The sequence below is a fragment of the Mytilus trossulus genome, chromosome 10, assembly GCF_036588685.1.
Source record: "Mytilus trossulus isolate FHL-02 chromosome 10, PNRI_Mtr1.1.1.hap1, whole genome shotgun sequence".
NCBI lineage: Eukaryota > Metazoa > Mollusca > Bivalvia > Mytilida > Mytilidae > Mytilus > Mytilus trossulus.
Window position 1 is genome coordinate 24866427 of NC_086382.1, and position 13258 is coordinate 24879684.

At 30.4% G+C, this 13258-nt stretch overlaps 1 protein-coding gene across 1 annotated transcript; it reads left to right on the top strand.

Moving 5' to 3' along the window:
• Nucleotides 1-411: 411 nt before the first annotated feature.
• On the top strand, nucleotides 412-5948 carry LOC134686108 (uncharacterized). The gene is made up of 3 exons (XM_063545785.1): nucleotides 412-460; nucleotides 3206-3257; nucleotides 4031-5948. Exons 2-3 carry the CDS (start codon nucleotides 3252-3254, stop codon nucleotides 5237-5239), a joined length of 1215 nt encoding a protein of 404 aa, XP_063401855.1. The 5' UTR covers nucleotides 412-460; nucleotides 3206-3251; the 3' UTR covers nucleotides 5240-5948.
• The last annotated feature ends 7310 nt before the right edge of the window (nucleotides 5949-13258 follow it).

Below are 13258 nucleotides of genomic sequence, written 5' to 3' on the forward strand. Positions count from 1 at the left end.
TTTTACAGTGTTTCTTTTTAGACTTTTATAACGCTAGTCATGTGAGCTGTAAATGTTGTATTCAAATGTATAAAATTAATAAATCATGTAGATCAATTTTCAAGAAATATATCTACCTAACATTTTCAATTAATTTTGTAAGTATCATTCACAAAATACCATTTTCCGAAATTCAGTTTATATTGAATAATGAAAAAGATATGATATAAATTAGGTGTCAATTACTGTGGTATCATTGCCTATTGTCTATATAAAGAGACGAGAAGGGCGTTAAACAGTATACTAGTTTATTCGCATAGTCACCTTTCTATACAATTATAAATCATAAATTATATTCACCTGCTCATACGTCATCAATACCGATATACAATTGTCCAGAGTTAGTGTTAATTGATATCAATAATCAAAGTTGAAAAAAAAGATACGTCAACTGCCTGGTCAAGACGTGTATGAATTCAAGGTAAGACTGATTTAATGGCAAATTTCATTTTTTTCCTCAAGTTTTTCTCAAGTTTTCAGTCTGCAATTTATGTTTGAACTTATAGTTTGCAATATATAATTTTAATGTACTGGTTGCATTTATTATTGTGATTTTGACATTTTAGACGAAAACATCATTTTATTTTTTGCGACATTGAGAAAAGCCCTGTTTAATTCATATGGAAAAAATTCTGAATGCGAGTTAAAATTATTGCAATGGTGCCCATGTCGTATGTTTTGCAATAAAAAAAAACCATCACAATAATTTATGATTAACAATATCTAATAGTCTGATACTTTCTCTTTCTTGTTATTATCTAAATGTTATATTGCTTGGACCATACAACCTTCTAAGCACCTTAGTTATTTCAATTAAGTTATTTTATGGGTTCGAGTAATTCAATCTTTACTTTCTGATATTGTCTCAATAATTTTAGAACTTTATTAGTGGGTTGTATTTTTTTGCGTTTGATTTGCTTAAAATAGCGTCGATTGTGTTATTATACTGATAACTTTGTGTTACCCCGTGCTATAATATCAGATTATAACATTTTTAATATCGCATGTATTATCAGCCCTGTGTTCAATATCAGCCTAAGAGCCGCATGGCTCGAGGACTGATATTGACCGAGGGCTGATAATACATCCGACATGAAAAATGACATGTTATGATCTTTTTATCATATGATTCAACAAAGGAGAAAATAACAGATTCATATATTGACCCTTTTATGTGGTTTTCAAATAGAAGTTCAAAGAGTAAAAAGTTCAAGGACGTCGGACCCCAAATTTAGTACATTCGATATGAAATCTTTCTATCATAAGCCTCAACAGAGAAGAACAATATTTAATATGGACTTATCGGCAAAAATATACATAATGAACACTGTTTGGAAAAGTCAACTTTTTTAAAGTAACTTTCTAAATTATGTTTGAAACTTTTAGAAATTTATTTATTTAATAATTTGTTTGTTAGGTTGGGTTTTTTTAAATTATTTTACACTATATACTTTCCAGTATCCAAAGAATTGTTTTGTACACTACTTTGTAATGTTTTTCATAGAAAACGTAGCATTGATGTGTATTTTCCGGAATTTGCCGAGTATCACCGTAATGCCATGCGAAAACGTAACGGAAAGGCATGTGATAACAATCGAAGCATGTGATAAATTTTTCATATCAGCCCGCCAAGCACCAATTCAAAAAAATGTAATTTACGTTAATCTAATGCTTTTATCATCCATTAAAATTATATGTTATTTAGTCTAAGTATATGATAATAAAATACATTCAATATATAACTGTCCTTCTGATTGAACTTATTACAATGTTTTCGTTCAAATGTTATGTATACCGTTCCATGTTTTATAATCACTTCCTATATTACCATAATTTTTAGTTATTTAACTTGTACATGGGTCTTTTATTCTTATTTATTTTAATTTCATACATGTAAAAAATTATTGGTGTAAAGTCATAAGTAATAACACTATAAGCAAGTATTCAAAAACAGGTTTTCTTAAATGCATATATATTGTTAAATTTTAGTTATATATTTTATTTTTTAACAGCTATCCTAATCTCCACTGTATTATTGTTAACTATCCTGATGCTTTTTTCACTGCCGAAATGACACAGTTTAATTTAAGAAAACCTGTGTTCATGTTACAGTTTTGCTTAAATTGTCAAAAGAAATATACATACATTGACATATGTACCATCCATTTTGGTCAATGATATCATCTACAAATCGTACTAGCTTTTAAATCATTCTTTTCAAGTTACTAATTTATGACCAATTTCAATATTATCATTTAGCCACAATGGATTTAAGATGAATCATAAATAAAATTTTCTATTTTTAAATAGTCATTTTCTAGGTTCGTATACTTATTCCCCAATAAATTGATTGTATTGTAAGATAAATTTGTCTAATATCATAAAACCACAAATAAACGTTTTCGAATCTATCTTTGAAATCAATTATATTAGAAAACAATATTGCTTGAAATATTAAAAACGAACTCAAATATAAAATCATGATACTGGCATATTACTGATGTCGTCTTGCATTCTAAACAAAACCCCATATGTACATTTTTATATTAAAAACAATGATATGGTAAGATTTTCAATGAGACAACTGTCCATAAGAGACCAAAATGACACAGACATTAACAATTATAAGTCACCGTACGGCCTTCGACAATGAACAAAGCCTATACCGCATAGTCAGCTATAGAAGGCCGCGATATGACAATGTAAAACAATTCAAACGAGAAAAAACTAAGTCTTTTTTACTTCTATAGGAACATCATGCATAACGGATAGAAACTTCTCATGGATTGATAGATATAACAATTTGAGTAAAAAAAAAAAAAAGAAAGGGAAATAAGTTTGTGTTGCTTATTCTCAACTTTTCTATGTGGTGTCATGTGTACTCATGTGTGTCTGTTTATAAATTTGAGCTAAAAACAATAGAAAGGGAAATAAGTTGAACCATTACTGATAATCTATATAATAAATAATGGCAACATATAATAAACAATCCTTTAACTGATAAGTTAAATGCTGATATATATCTCAAACAGACAGGCTAAGCATGTTTGATTACATGTAAAATGTAAAGTATTGCAGATGCTTTGAAAACATGATGGATACCCAAAGTGAATTTAGTTTATTTAAGAACAAATTGATAACTAAATCATTTTCTTTTTTTTTTCAGGACAAATACCATCAGAATTAATAAAAAACAGAATTACTAATACATAATGAATGTAAGTACAAACAATCTAAAAAAATAAGGACTAGATTGATGCATATGTAGTACCTTAATTTCAAACTCACTGATTGTTTAAACAATTTCAAATATTGCCTTTTGTCATCATTACAGATGAACTATGTAAGAACATCAACACATCAACACATATTGAACATTGATTAACACAATACAGCTGTGTTATTACAAATAGATAGACTATTCCAAACATACCCAATTTGCAGAAAAGACTTAGATGGAATCTAATTTAAAATAGTTTTGTCTCATTTTAACTTGGTTTTATATTTATGAAAGAACACGGTTTTTTGATATTCAATATGTTTACACTGCTAATCATCATGGTCGATTACTCATAGTTCTCTTTAAGAGGAAATGTCAATGAGTGTCATTTGTTGTATAGTTTTACACAGTTTGCAGATGTCTTTAACTAAAGGTACTTTTCATGACATATTGGGAACCTTGTCGACCCCTTAAAAAGCTAGTATATTTTCTTATTTTAACATTTTATCGCTCAATTTACGATCCGTTTAAACAATGATGATTTTAGTGTATATACTTCCAACTTGCGGTTGACCGTTATTCCTAGAATGTCTAAGCTTTCATTGTTTAGATGTATTTATAAGTTCTATTTACAGCATATAGTTATATGTTGATCACATTCATTAAAATATAAACGTACCTTTGCCATTATCAAACACATGCATTGCATACTAATTGCGATATATATGCAAAGTTAAATGGTAGTTAAGTGTATTTTATTTGATTTTTCAGGAAACAGATACCACACTAAAGGATGATGAAGTTGGTACTACTGTTACAGTTTTATTCACGTCATTAGCGGCAGCGTCGGTTTTAATCGACATCGCTTATATCATTGTTTGCTTTAAGGCTCTTAAGAAAACATTCCATCATCTTACGATTTTGATGTTGTTTTTCAGCGATATTACTTTAGGGATTTCATCAACAATGTTTTCGTTAGGAACTGTATTAAAACATGAACACGTAGAATCGTGTCTCCTACAGATATTTATTGTTACATTTGGTCTGCAATCAAACTATTGTTTGATATTCCTTCTGTGTTTTCAAAGATATTTAGTTGTAAGGTCGTATAACTTTGGAATAGTGAACACATTTGATAAGAATAAATACATATACATTGGAGGATCTTTGTGCCTTGTGCTTGTAATTTCGTTTTGTGGAACTATATTGCCTCCTCATGACGAATTCATGCATATTTGTAGACCTCCTGTTGTATACGGGGACAGTTTTTATATTTTCATAATTGTTAATCTTTTACCGATAACTCTTATTATATTTCTATTATTCATAATGTCAGCGATCACTAGTTTACTTATATGGAAATTATATTTTAAAGGAACAATTGCCCCGATGGACGTTGTGAAAGAGGAGAAAAACATTACTTGCCATGTGCAGGCTTCTACCTCAACAACAGGGCAAAGTGCCGCAGGTTCACCTAAACACGTTTCTTTTGACATTGAGTATAACCAAAATAGGGAAGCTGCTACTTCAGTCAGTATAAAAGGAGATATAGAAATTCATCTAGATCAATTAAAAGCTACCTCAAACTTCGATAATAAAGTATCACTAAAGAAAGATAACTGGGTACATGACGAGAACTTGAATGAAGGAATGATTGATTTGAAAAATGAAACCGACATCTGTACGACCACAAACGATGTTGCTATACCAATTGATGTCAACACACATTTTCAAAAGTCATGGGAGATTCGAGCATTCTTTACAACTCTCATTATTGCCTTTCAAACTACGGTTTTAACATCACCTTTTGTTGCGTCGTATTGGGTAGAGGTTTTATCGAATACACCTTTAACACTACAGGTTCGAATTATTCTTTTATTTCCATTTCTGATCAATTCGTTATCCAATCCTTTTATTTATGCTTGGAGAATACCGGAAATTAGAGAAGAGTTTAGAAGGCTGTTTAGGATAAATACTTAATCTTCATAGTTTAAAAATGACACAGCTGTTAGTCTTACATTATACAGTTATAAACAATTTTGACAAAATTACAAAGTTAACAAAATGTTTACAATTGAAAGACGGTTGAGATATTCTCAAAAAGAAAAACGTCAAAAAAAAAACAGACATGATTAACACAACAATAAAACATACAAATTATTAAGGTGACTCTAACACAAAAAGGTTCATATAAGAAATGTTTTCATTTAAATATTTGTTAGTTTTATGTATGCTGAATCTAAAACAGAAAAGATGCACCAGCTCATTTTATTCTCAGAAGGAAGCGAAATTTATGACTTTGACCCAATGTTCAAGCATGTACAGAATAAGGCTCATATATATTTATAGACTTTAGAACAGTTTAATAATATTGTAAATTCTAATGCAATTTGGATGTAACATTTTTTTTCATTGGCTAAAAGTCAAATCCACAGTTGACCAGGCGTAACTAAGGAGGGACCCGTCATTTTGAATTGATGAATCAACAAATGTTCGATTAATACTATAATATCGAAAATAAAACAACATCTACCTCGAATACGCCGTTTTAATGCAATTTTATCCGAATTTGAAGCTTACAGGTAACGTTATATCCTCAAGTTTGTAAATTTTCATTTGTATGACGTTTAGCCATGACGTCTATGTGCCAAAATCATTCATGAAGTTTCGCGGATTTTTTTTTATTTGACAAATATAGACATTTTTTCAAGTTTTATCGGTTTTTTTCTGTTTGAAATGCATTAGAATCGGAATAACAGTACTGTAGCTGAAAAGTTACCACCGTCAATTTTGATTTGACGGTGGCAACTCTTGACCTACAGTACTGTTATTCCTTTAGTTTAACAAACAATCCAACTATAAATGGATACATTTCTCTTATTAGTTGGTTTACATTGAAATTTCTCTTATTTCTTAGATTGGTGTTCACGTTTGAACCATTATCAAATTTTAGTTTGAGGCAAAATTATTGGTTAAATCGATTTTTCGTAAAATGCTCCAAGTCATTAAAATAACAAATGTCATACTTTGAATACTTCGAAGATGTAAAATATAAGATTTGTCAAAACTTTTGGACTTTTTTAACCCATTTACCCCGCAAGTGTTTATTTCAATGCAGTGCGGGGGAATCGTTTTGATAATATTTGTAATTAATTATAAATTATTTTAAATATTCGTTAGCAACAATGACACTGACATACCGGAAAGGTTTCACTGGCATTTAAGCGATCTTTTGGTAGTTTTTTTTTTGCAATATCTTTTGCATATCTAACTAATAATTTAAGTCGAGCGTACATGTTGAAGAATTACAGTTTCAAAATTTCCTTTTTAATGTTTCCATAGTTAATGTTTAAACATGTTACCTATAGCCATGATAGTTGGTAATGTTTGTGTCATTTTGGTCTTTTTGGATAGTTGTCTTATTGGCAATCATACCACGTTTTCATTTTTACACAAGATTGTATATTCCTTTTTGTCGTTAGTGCATATCATGTTAACAATGCACATCCACCATAGCATTTGAATGATATTAAGAGGCAAGTGTTAAAAAATATAATTTACAGTTTTAACTTTTTAATATCGTATTTTGTAATTGTAATAAATTGTATTGTTATTTAAAATGATAATAAAAAATAGAAAATTATCATGATTTTAATATATTCTTACGTTGTTTGCTTTCTAAAATACTCGAAATCAGCTACACGTAGTTAGCTACGACATAGATTAAACAAACATCAAAGTTGTTAGAAATCTCACATTTTAATCATATTCCTTCGGATTGTGGTTCGTATTGCTTTATAAAGAATCATAATTATTCTAATATTGTGGATTCACTAATTTTCGTTGGATAAGAATTACCAATATGTAGATTTTACGTACTAAAATATTTGAAAATTTCTGATAGATATACATATGCCTTGAAAAGCAATCCGTGTTTGTGTTATGTAAAAAAATCTACTTAGACACTTGATGTTGAAATGACTTGAGTATGGCCTACAATGTACTCCTTGTTTTATCCTTTTCCTCGGCGATTAGTATTTGGATGCCTTTACCAAGTCAGAAATATGGCAGTTGTTGTCCATTCGTTTGATGTGTTTTATCATTGTACTTTCCTTTTTGAAATTTCCTCAGAGTTCAGTTTTGTGTGATTTGACTTATTTTTTTAGTGAAATTTCATTGTAGATGGAAAAGTTAAAGTATATTTTTCTTGCATATAGTAAAACGATATGCATTGTTTGGATTCTGTTTTATCTCTCTGTTAAACATGCATACGTCAGATGCAATTATACTTGTTTTGTATTTGTATTCAAAAAGCCACAAAAAACATCGTAAACCAATTAAATTCAAATATATACTTTAGTGTCATCTAAACGATGATATTTATTAGAAAATGAAACTAGAACCACAATATCAATTAATAAACAAATTATACATGGTTACAGCAAATCATAAAATAAAAGGTATGTCTTATTACCAGCGATAGTTTACGAGGGTCAGGATGGAGATTATTTTAAATCTGTAAACTTTTATTTTACAAGCTTCTTTGGGTTTTTTATATTTAAAAACGACTTTTATTCTCTTTTCTTTATTTTATTTTGTCTCATTTTTTCTTTTTTCTCCTCTTTTTTTAAACCTGCACGCAGTATTTTCACATTTGTCTTTTCCTGTATATCCTATCAAGACCATCAGTTGTCCCTTTGTTACTAAGTACTATTCCAGTTCAATGAAGATACCAATTATAGTTAGACTACTAGTATTTACCGTATTTGTTATCACATAAACAGCACGACGGGAGCCACATGTGGATCAGGTTCTGCTTACCCTTCCGAGGCACCTGAAATTACTCGTAGTTGTTGATTGGGCTCGTGGTGCTTGTTCTTTAGTTTTCTATGTTTTGTCACGTGTACTATTGTTTGTCTGTTTCTCTTTTTCATTTTTTGCCATGACGTTGTCTGTCTATTTTCGATTTATGAGTTTGACTCTCCCTCTGGTATCTTTCGTCCCTCTTTAATGTCTTCTTCTCTTGTTTTAAATGAATAGAGAAAATGTTTGTTCAGATTTTCACTCCAAAGTTTGTTATATAAAAAAGAAGATGTGGTATGATTGCCAATGAGACAACTATCCACAAAAAAAACAAAATAACACAAACATTAACAACTATAATTCACCGTACGGCCTTCAACAAAGAGCAAAGCCCATACCGCATAGTCAGCTATAAAAGGCCCCGATAAGACAATGTAAATCAATTCAATCGAGAAAACTAACGGCCTTATTTATCTAAAAAAAAATGAACAAAATACAAATATATAGCACATAAACAAGCGACAATAGTTGTATATCTACTTACTTAAGGTTCATTGTGTGGTCACTGACTACAAATCATATAATTACAATGCTTCCTTATCATAATTTGTATAATTATTTGTTTTATAAGATATACTTAATCACAGTTCTCTCTTATTATTTTATTTTAAAATAATATTTATCACGTTATGTTTAACTTTTTGCTACATAGAAATTGATGATTTGATAAACGATTAACAATATAAAATCTACTTTACCTCAGCTGCTTATAGTTTTTAACGTGTTGAAGATTTACTAAATTTACATTATTTCAAAATCTACACCCTTGGTGTCAATACAATTATGAACATAATTCGTATGATAAACCCTAAGACTGAAGCAAGTTTTGTTGAATCAACCAATTACAAAAAAAATATGTTTTAAATGTTCGTGCAATCATTGGAATAACGCAGTGGAACGTTCTCTAACAATGAGGGAGGGAAAAAATTCAGGTTGACGATTTTTATACAGCTATTTAAACATTATAAAGTAATCTGAAAAGTCTCTTAAACTCCTGTTTAATTTCTGGTATTCTCCAAGCATATATAAAGGGATTTGAAAACGAGTTGATTAGAAATGGGATCAAAAGTAAAAGTCGTGCTTGTAATGTTAATTCTACGCTTGAAAAAATCTCTATCCAATACGACGCCACAAAAGGTCCTGTCAATGCTATAGTTTGGAAAGCAATAATGATGGTTGTTAAAGCGGCTCTGATCTCCCAGGTTTTTGCCACGTGTGTTTTACATGAAGGAGCAGTAGAATCGTCGAATTCAGATGATGTAGTACAGGTGTTAGTTTTGCGTGACAAATCATTCGTCTCTTTTTTCCTGTTCTCTTTTGTCATGTCTGTTATGCTGTCATTTTTTTCCACGTCAGAATTCCTATGAGATGTTTTTTGCAATTCCGACATACAGCTTGGTGTTCTTTTATCTAAGATGTAAGTGTTGTCAAATGCTGATAGTTTCCTAGTTTGGCTAGGCGTACAGTGTAGACAATTCATGACATGGTGATCTTGACTGCACATACTCCGACATGATGTTTCTTTTTCAAAGCTGACATTGGCATTAACCTCAACGTGAACAAGTTTTATATTCTGTATAGAAATAGCTTCTACCTTGTCTTCTCCTTTTCTGTTGACGCATTTGGTTTTTTGAAAGCCTTGTTCTTTTGTCAAGATAGTTGAATGTACACAATCCGTAATTTTATTTGCATCGTTTAATACTGGAAACGGTACAATTTTCCCCATGGAACGCAATTTCCATAAGCAAACACTAGTGAGCATTGACAGCGTCAATAAAAGAAAAATAATTATTGACACTGGTAAAAGAATAACAACCACAAAAATATACAAACTGTCCCCATATACAATAGGAGGTCTGCAAATATGTATGAATTTGTCACGTGATGGCAATATTGTTCCAGAAAGCGAAAGAATAAGAACAATGCACATCGCTGACCCAATGATTAAAAATTTGTTCTTATCAAATTTATCACTAGTTCCAAAATTATAAGACCTCACCACTAAGAACCTCTGTAAACACAGAAGAAATATTAAAAAATAATTTGATTGAACACCGAACGAAGCTATAAATATCTGTAGGAGACAAGGCCCAACGGTTTCATGCTTTATCAAAGGTCCGAGCGAAAAAAGTATTGATGTAATTCCCAGAGTTATGTCGCTGAAAAAAAGTGCCAAAATTGTTAGATTGTAGAAAGTTTTCTTCAAAGCTTTAAAACAGACCACAATATAACAGATGTCCACTACAACTGTCACCACGGCAAGTGAAGTAAATAAAATTGTAACGGTATTATTAACTGTTGAAGCCTCTACTGTAGTATCTGAGTTCTGAAAATGAAAAAAAATAAACATTTCTCTATCAAAGTATAACTTTTCTTTTGTATGCGATTTGCTATATCGTCTTGATCACTATGTTATTAATTAATGGCGTTATACTATGGAAGACTTAGCAAGAAAATCGAGTAAACACAAACAGTCTAACCAGAGCCTTCCACCTTTAGTTATCTAAATTAATCATAAATTAAAAGGATTCACTAAAACGTTTGAAAAAGATAATAGATATATGATGGATGTGAAGTTAACAGCCGGTTCCTTATTCAATATTCGATATGCATTATCCAACCGCCTGCTAGCCTCGGGTCGATATTTAAATTTCGTCAAAATTCATAAAAAAATATTTGATAACATTAAAAGTATCATTTTCATAGTTGAAAGGAGTGAGAAGATACGTAGGAAATCGTTTCATGACTCTTCAAAACTGTCTTAAACTTTAGTTGTCTTCGAAATAAACCCTTATCAATTCTTATGTAGGTTGCATATCTGTCTTTATGTAGTATAGATTTTTATCGACATAAAAACTGTAATTTTGTATCTATTTTTTCTTAAACCAAAAACAAAAACCGATCAATCTAGAAACATTTAGAAATATAAATGAAATACATATGGAAGCCCAAAAAGAGAAAAGCTACTTGAGACCGCTTAAATGACGGTGAGAACTCCACTGTTCTTTCACTGTCTATAAAATTCGACGAATTTATCGACTCTGTATATATTAAGATTGCAACAAAAGGATTTCCAAGAATAATGTCATCTTTGATATCGACGGAGGGCTGAATGTCACTTTTCAAATAAAAATTTGCAAATTTTTAGGCCAAAGGGCACAAAGCAATGGTGAGAGTCCCCTGATCTTTCAATCTGCCAAATATTAAGCAGACATTTAGTTAGTCGGTAGATACATACGTAACTATATAATATGTGTGTACATTTCCGGTTTTCTATGTTTACGGATGGTCCAAAGTGCCAGTTATATATTCAAAATATATAGTGAATAAAAACAGAGTCTATGATGTCCTCGAATTTGTTGGTCTTTAAAAGACCAGGGGGTTTAATCGTAATTTCAGTGGTCTCCGGTAGGTTTTAGCTATACATTTTTTTTCGAGGCTTTCCATAAATATTGATATTCATATTTTTAAATGTTTCTAGGGTGATCGGTTTTTGTTTTTATATCATATATTATATATAAAATTACATTTGTGATGTCGTTTTATTTAAAGAAATCTATATCACATAAAAAATAAATATGCAACCTACATAGAAGGGTTTATGTTCGAGGACAACAAGAAATTATGACAGCTTAAAGAAGACATTAAACAATTTTCAAGGTATCTTTTCACTCCTCTTAACTCTGAAATTCAAGCTTTGAATGTTATCAAAAATTTAATATTCTATGATTTTCAATTAAATTTGAATATAGAACCGACTGCCTCATTAGGTTTGCTAGTAGGTTATTGGCTATTGAATATCGAATATCGAATAACGAACCGGCTGCTAATTTCCCAGGAATGTAATTGATAAACGTTATATTTCACGATTGTTCTTTTTCTCCTCTGGAATCGCCATAAAAAGATTTATCTTTGTAGTGGATAACAACTATTACCATCGCAGGAGCCAGTACATCGGTCCTGGCATGAGAATACGGATTTTGTGTTACAAGATTTTTGAAATTAATCTAAATTAAGGAATGTAGCCTAATGCAAAGCTCTGATTCCTTGTCCGTCTTTGGCTACTCTTTTTTGTCCTTTTTCAAATAGTTTAGTCTTGAGCATTACTGAAAGGATATTGATTGTCAATATGCGCATCTGGTGCAGACAAATTGGAACCGTTAATGTTATTACGATAATATCATTATAAAGCAAAATTAATGAAAGCCCATACGGGTCTGATGTCATGATATTCTTTATTCAATAGTTATTTTGGTGTATTTAACACTTTCATTCCTAATATTATATTAAATTATTTATGATAATATATTATACTTGATTAGTATTTGCATTCAAAGTGTCGTTATTTTAAATTCAAATGATCAATGTTTTATGAAACAAATGCTGTAAATGGCCTGAGGGAGCAAGCATTAAACTTATAAAAGAGAGAGATTGTTTTTTTGTTGGAGTCAGAAATATGGTTACGTCACCAGCAATAAAATTATTAATTTTAAGTTTAACACTGTGTTATTTATAAAGTCTCCCTGCTCCCCATTTGCTTATAAAACGATTGTGCTATACTTACATTCATCGTTATTGCATGATTTTAAAATGTTCATGTGTGTTTTCCTACAATAAAGAAAAATAAACTATATAAGTATCTATTTTTTTTTTTATTGAACCCAAGTATGTTTCTTACAACTTGTATTTACTTACTGCTTATAAATAAATATAGACACTACCTATTAAATGTTATAGAACATCATGCTTTTACAGATTCTAGAGTAACCGAAACGTGGTAGTTTAACAGTGATTCGTTAAATGTCGAACATCTGTAATACTATAGGAAAGAGTTTTCTAGAGGTCTGTCTGGACCCGTAGTTCAGAATGAATTATTGATCATTGGATAGCTGTTTACACGACAGACCCTCGGCTAACCGAGAGATTGGTCAGTTAATCTATATTGAGTATGCGGCTATATCGGCGGTAGGTCTGTTAATCGGGTTGGCTCAAGTCTATTAATCAGGTGTTATCAAAAAAATCATTGAAAGTTCAGTATGTTTCATTTGTACAACTTTTTAAATATATTTTTATCATCAAAATAATTCATGTCTAACAAAACAATTTAATGTACTGAATCCAGTGGTGTAATTATTA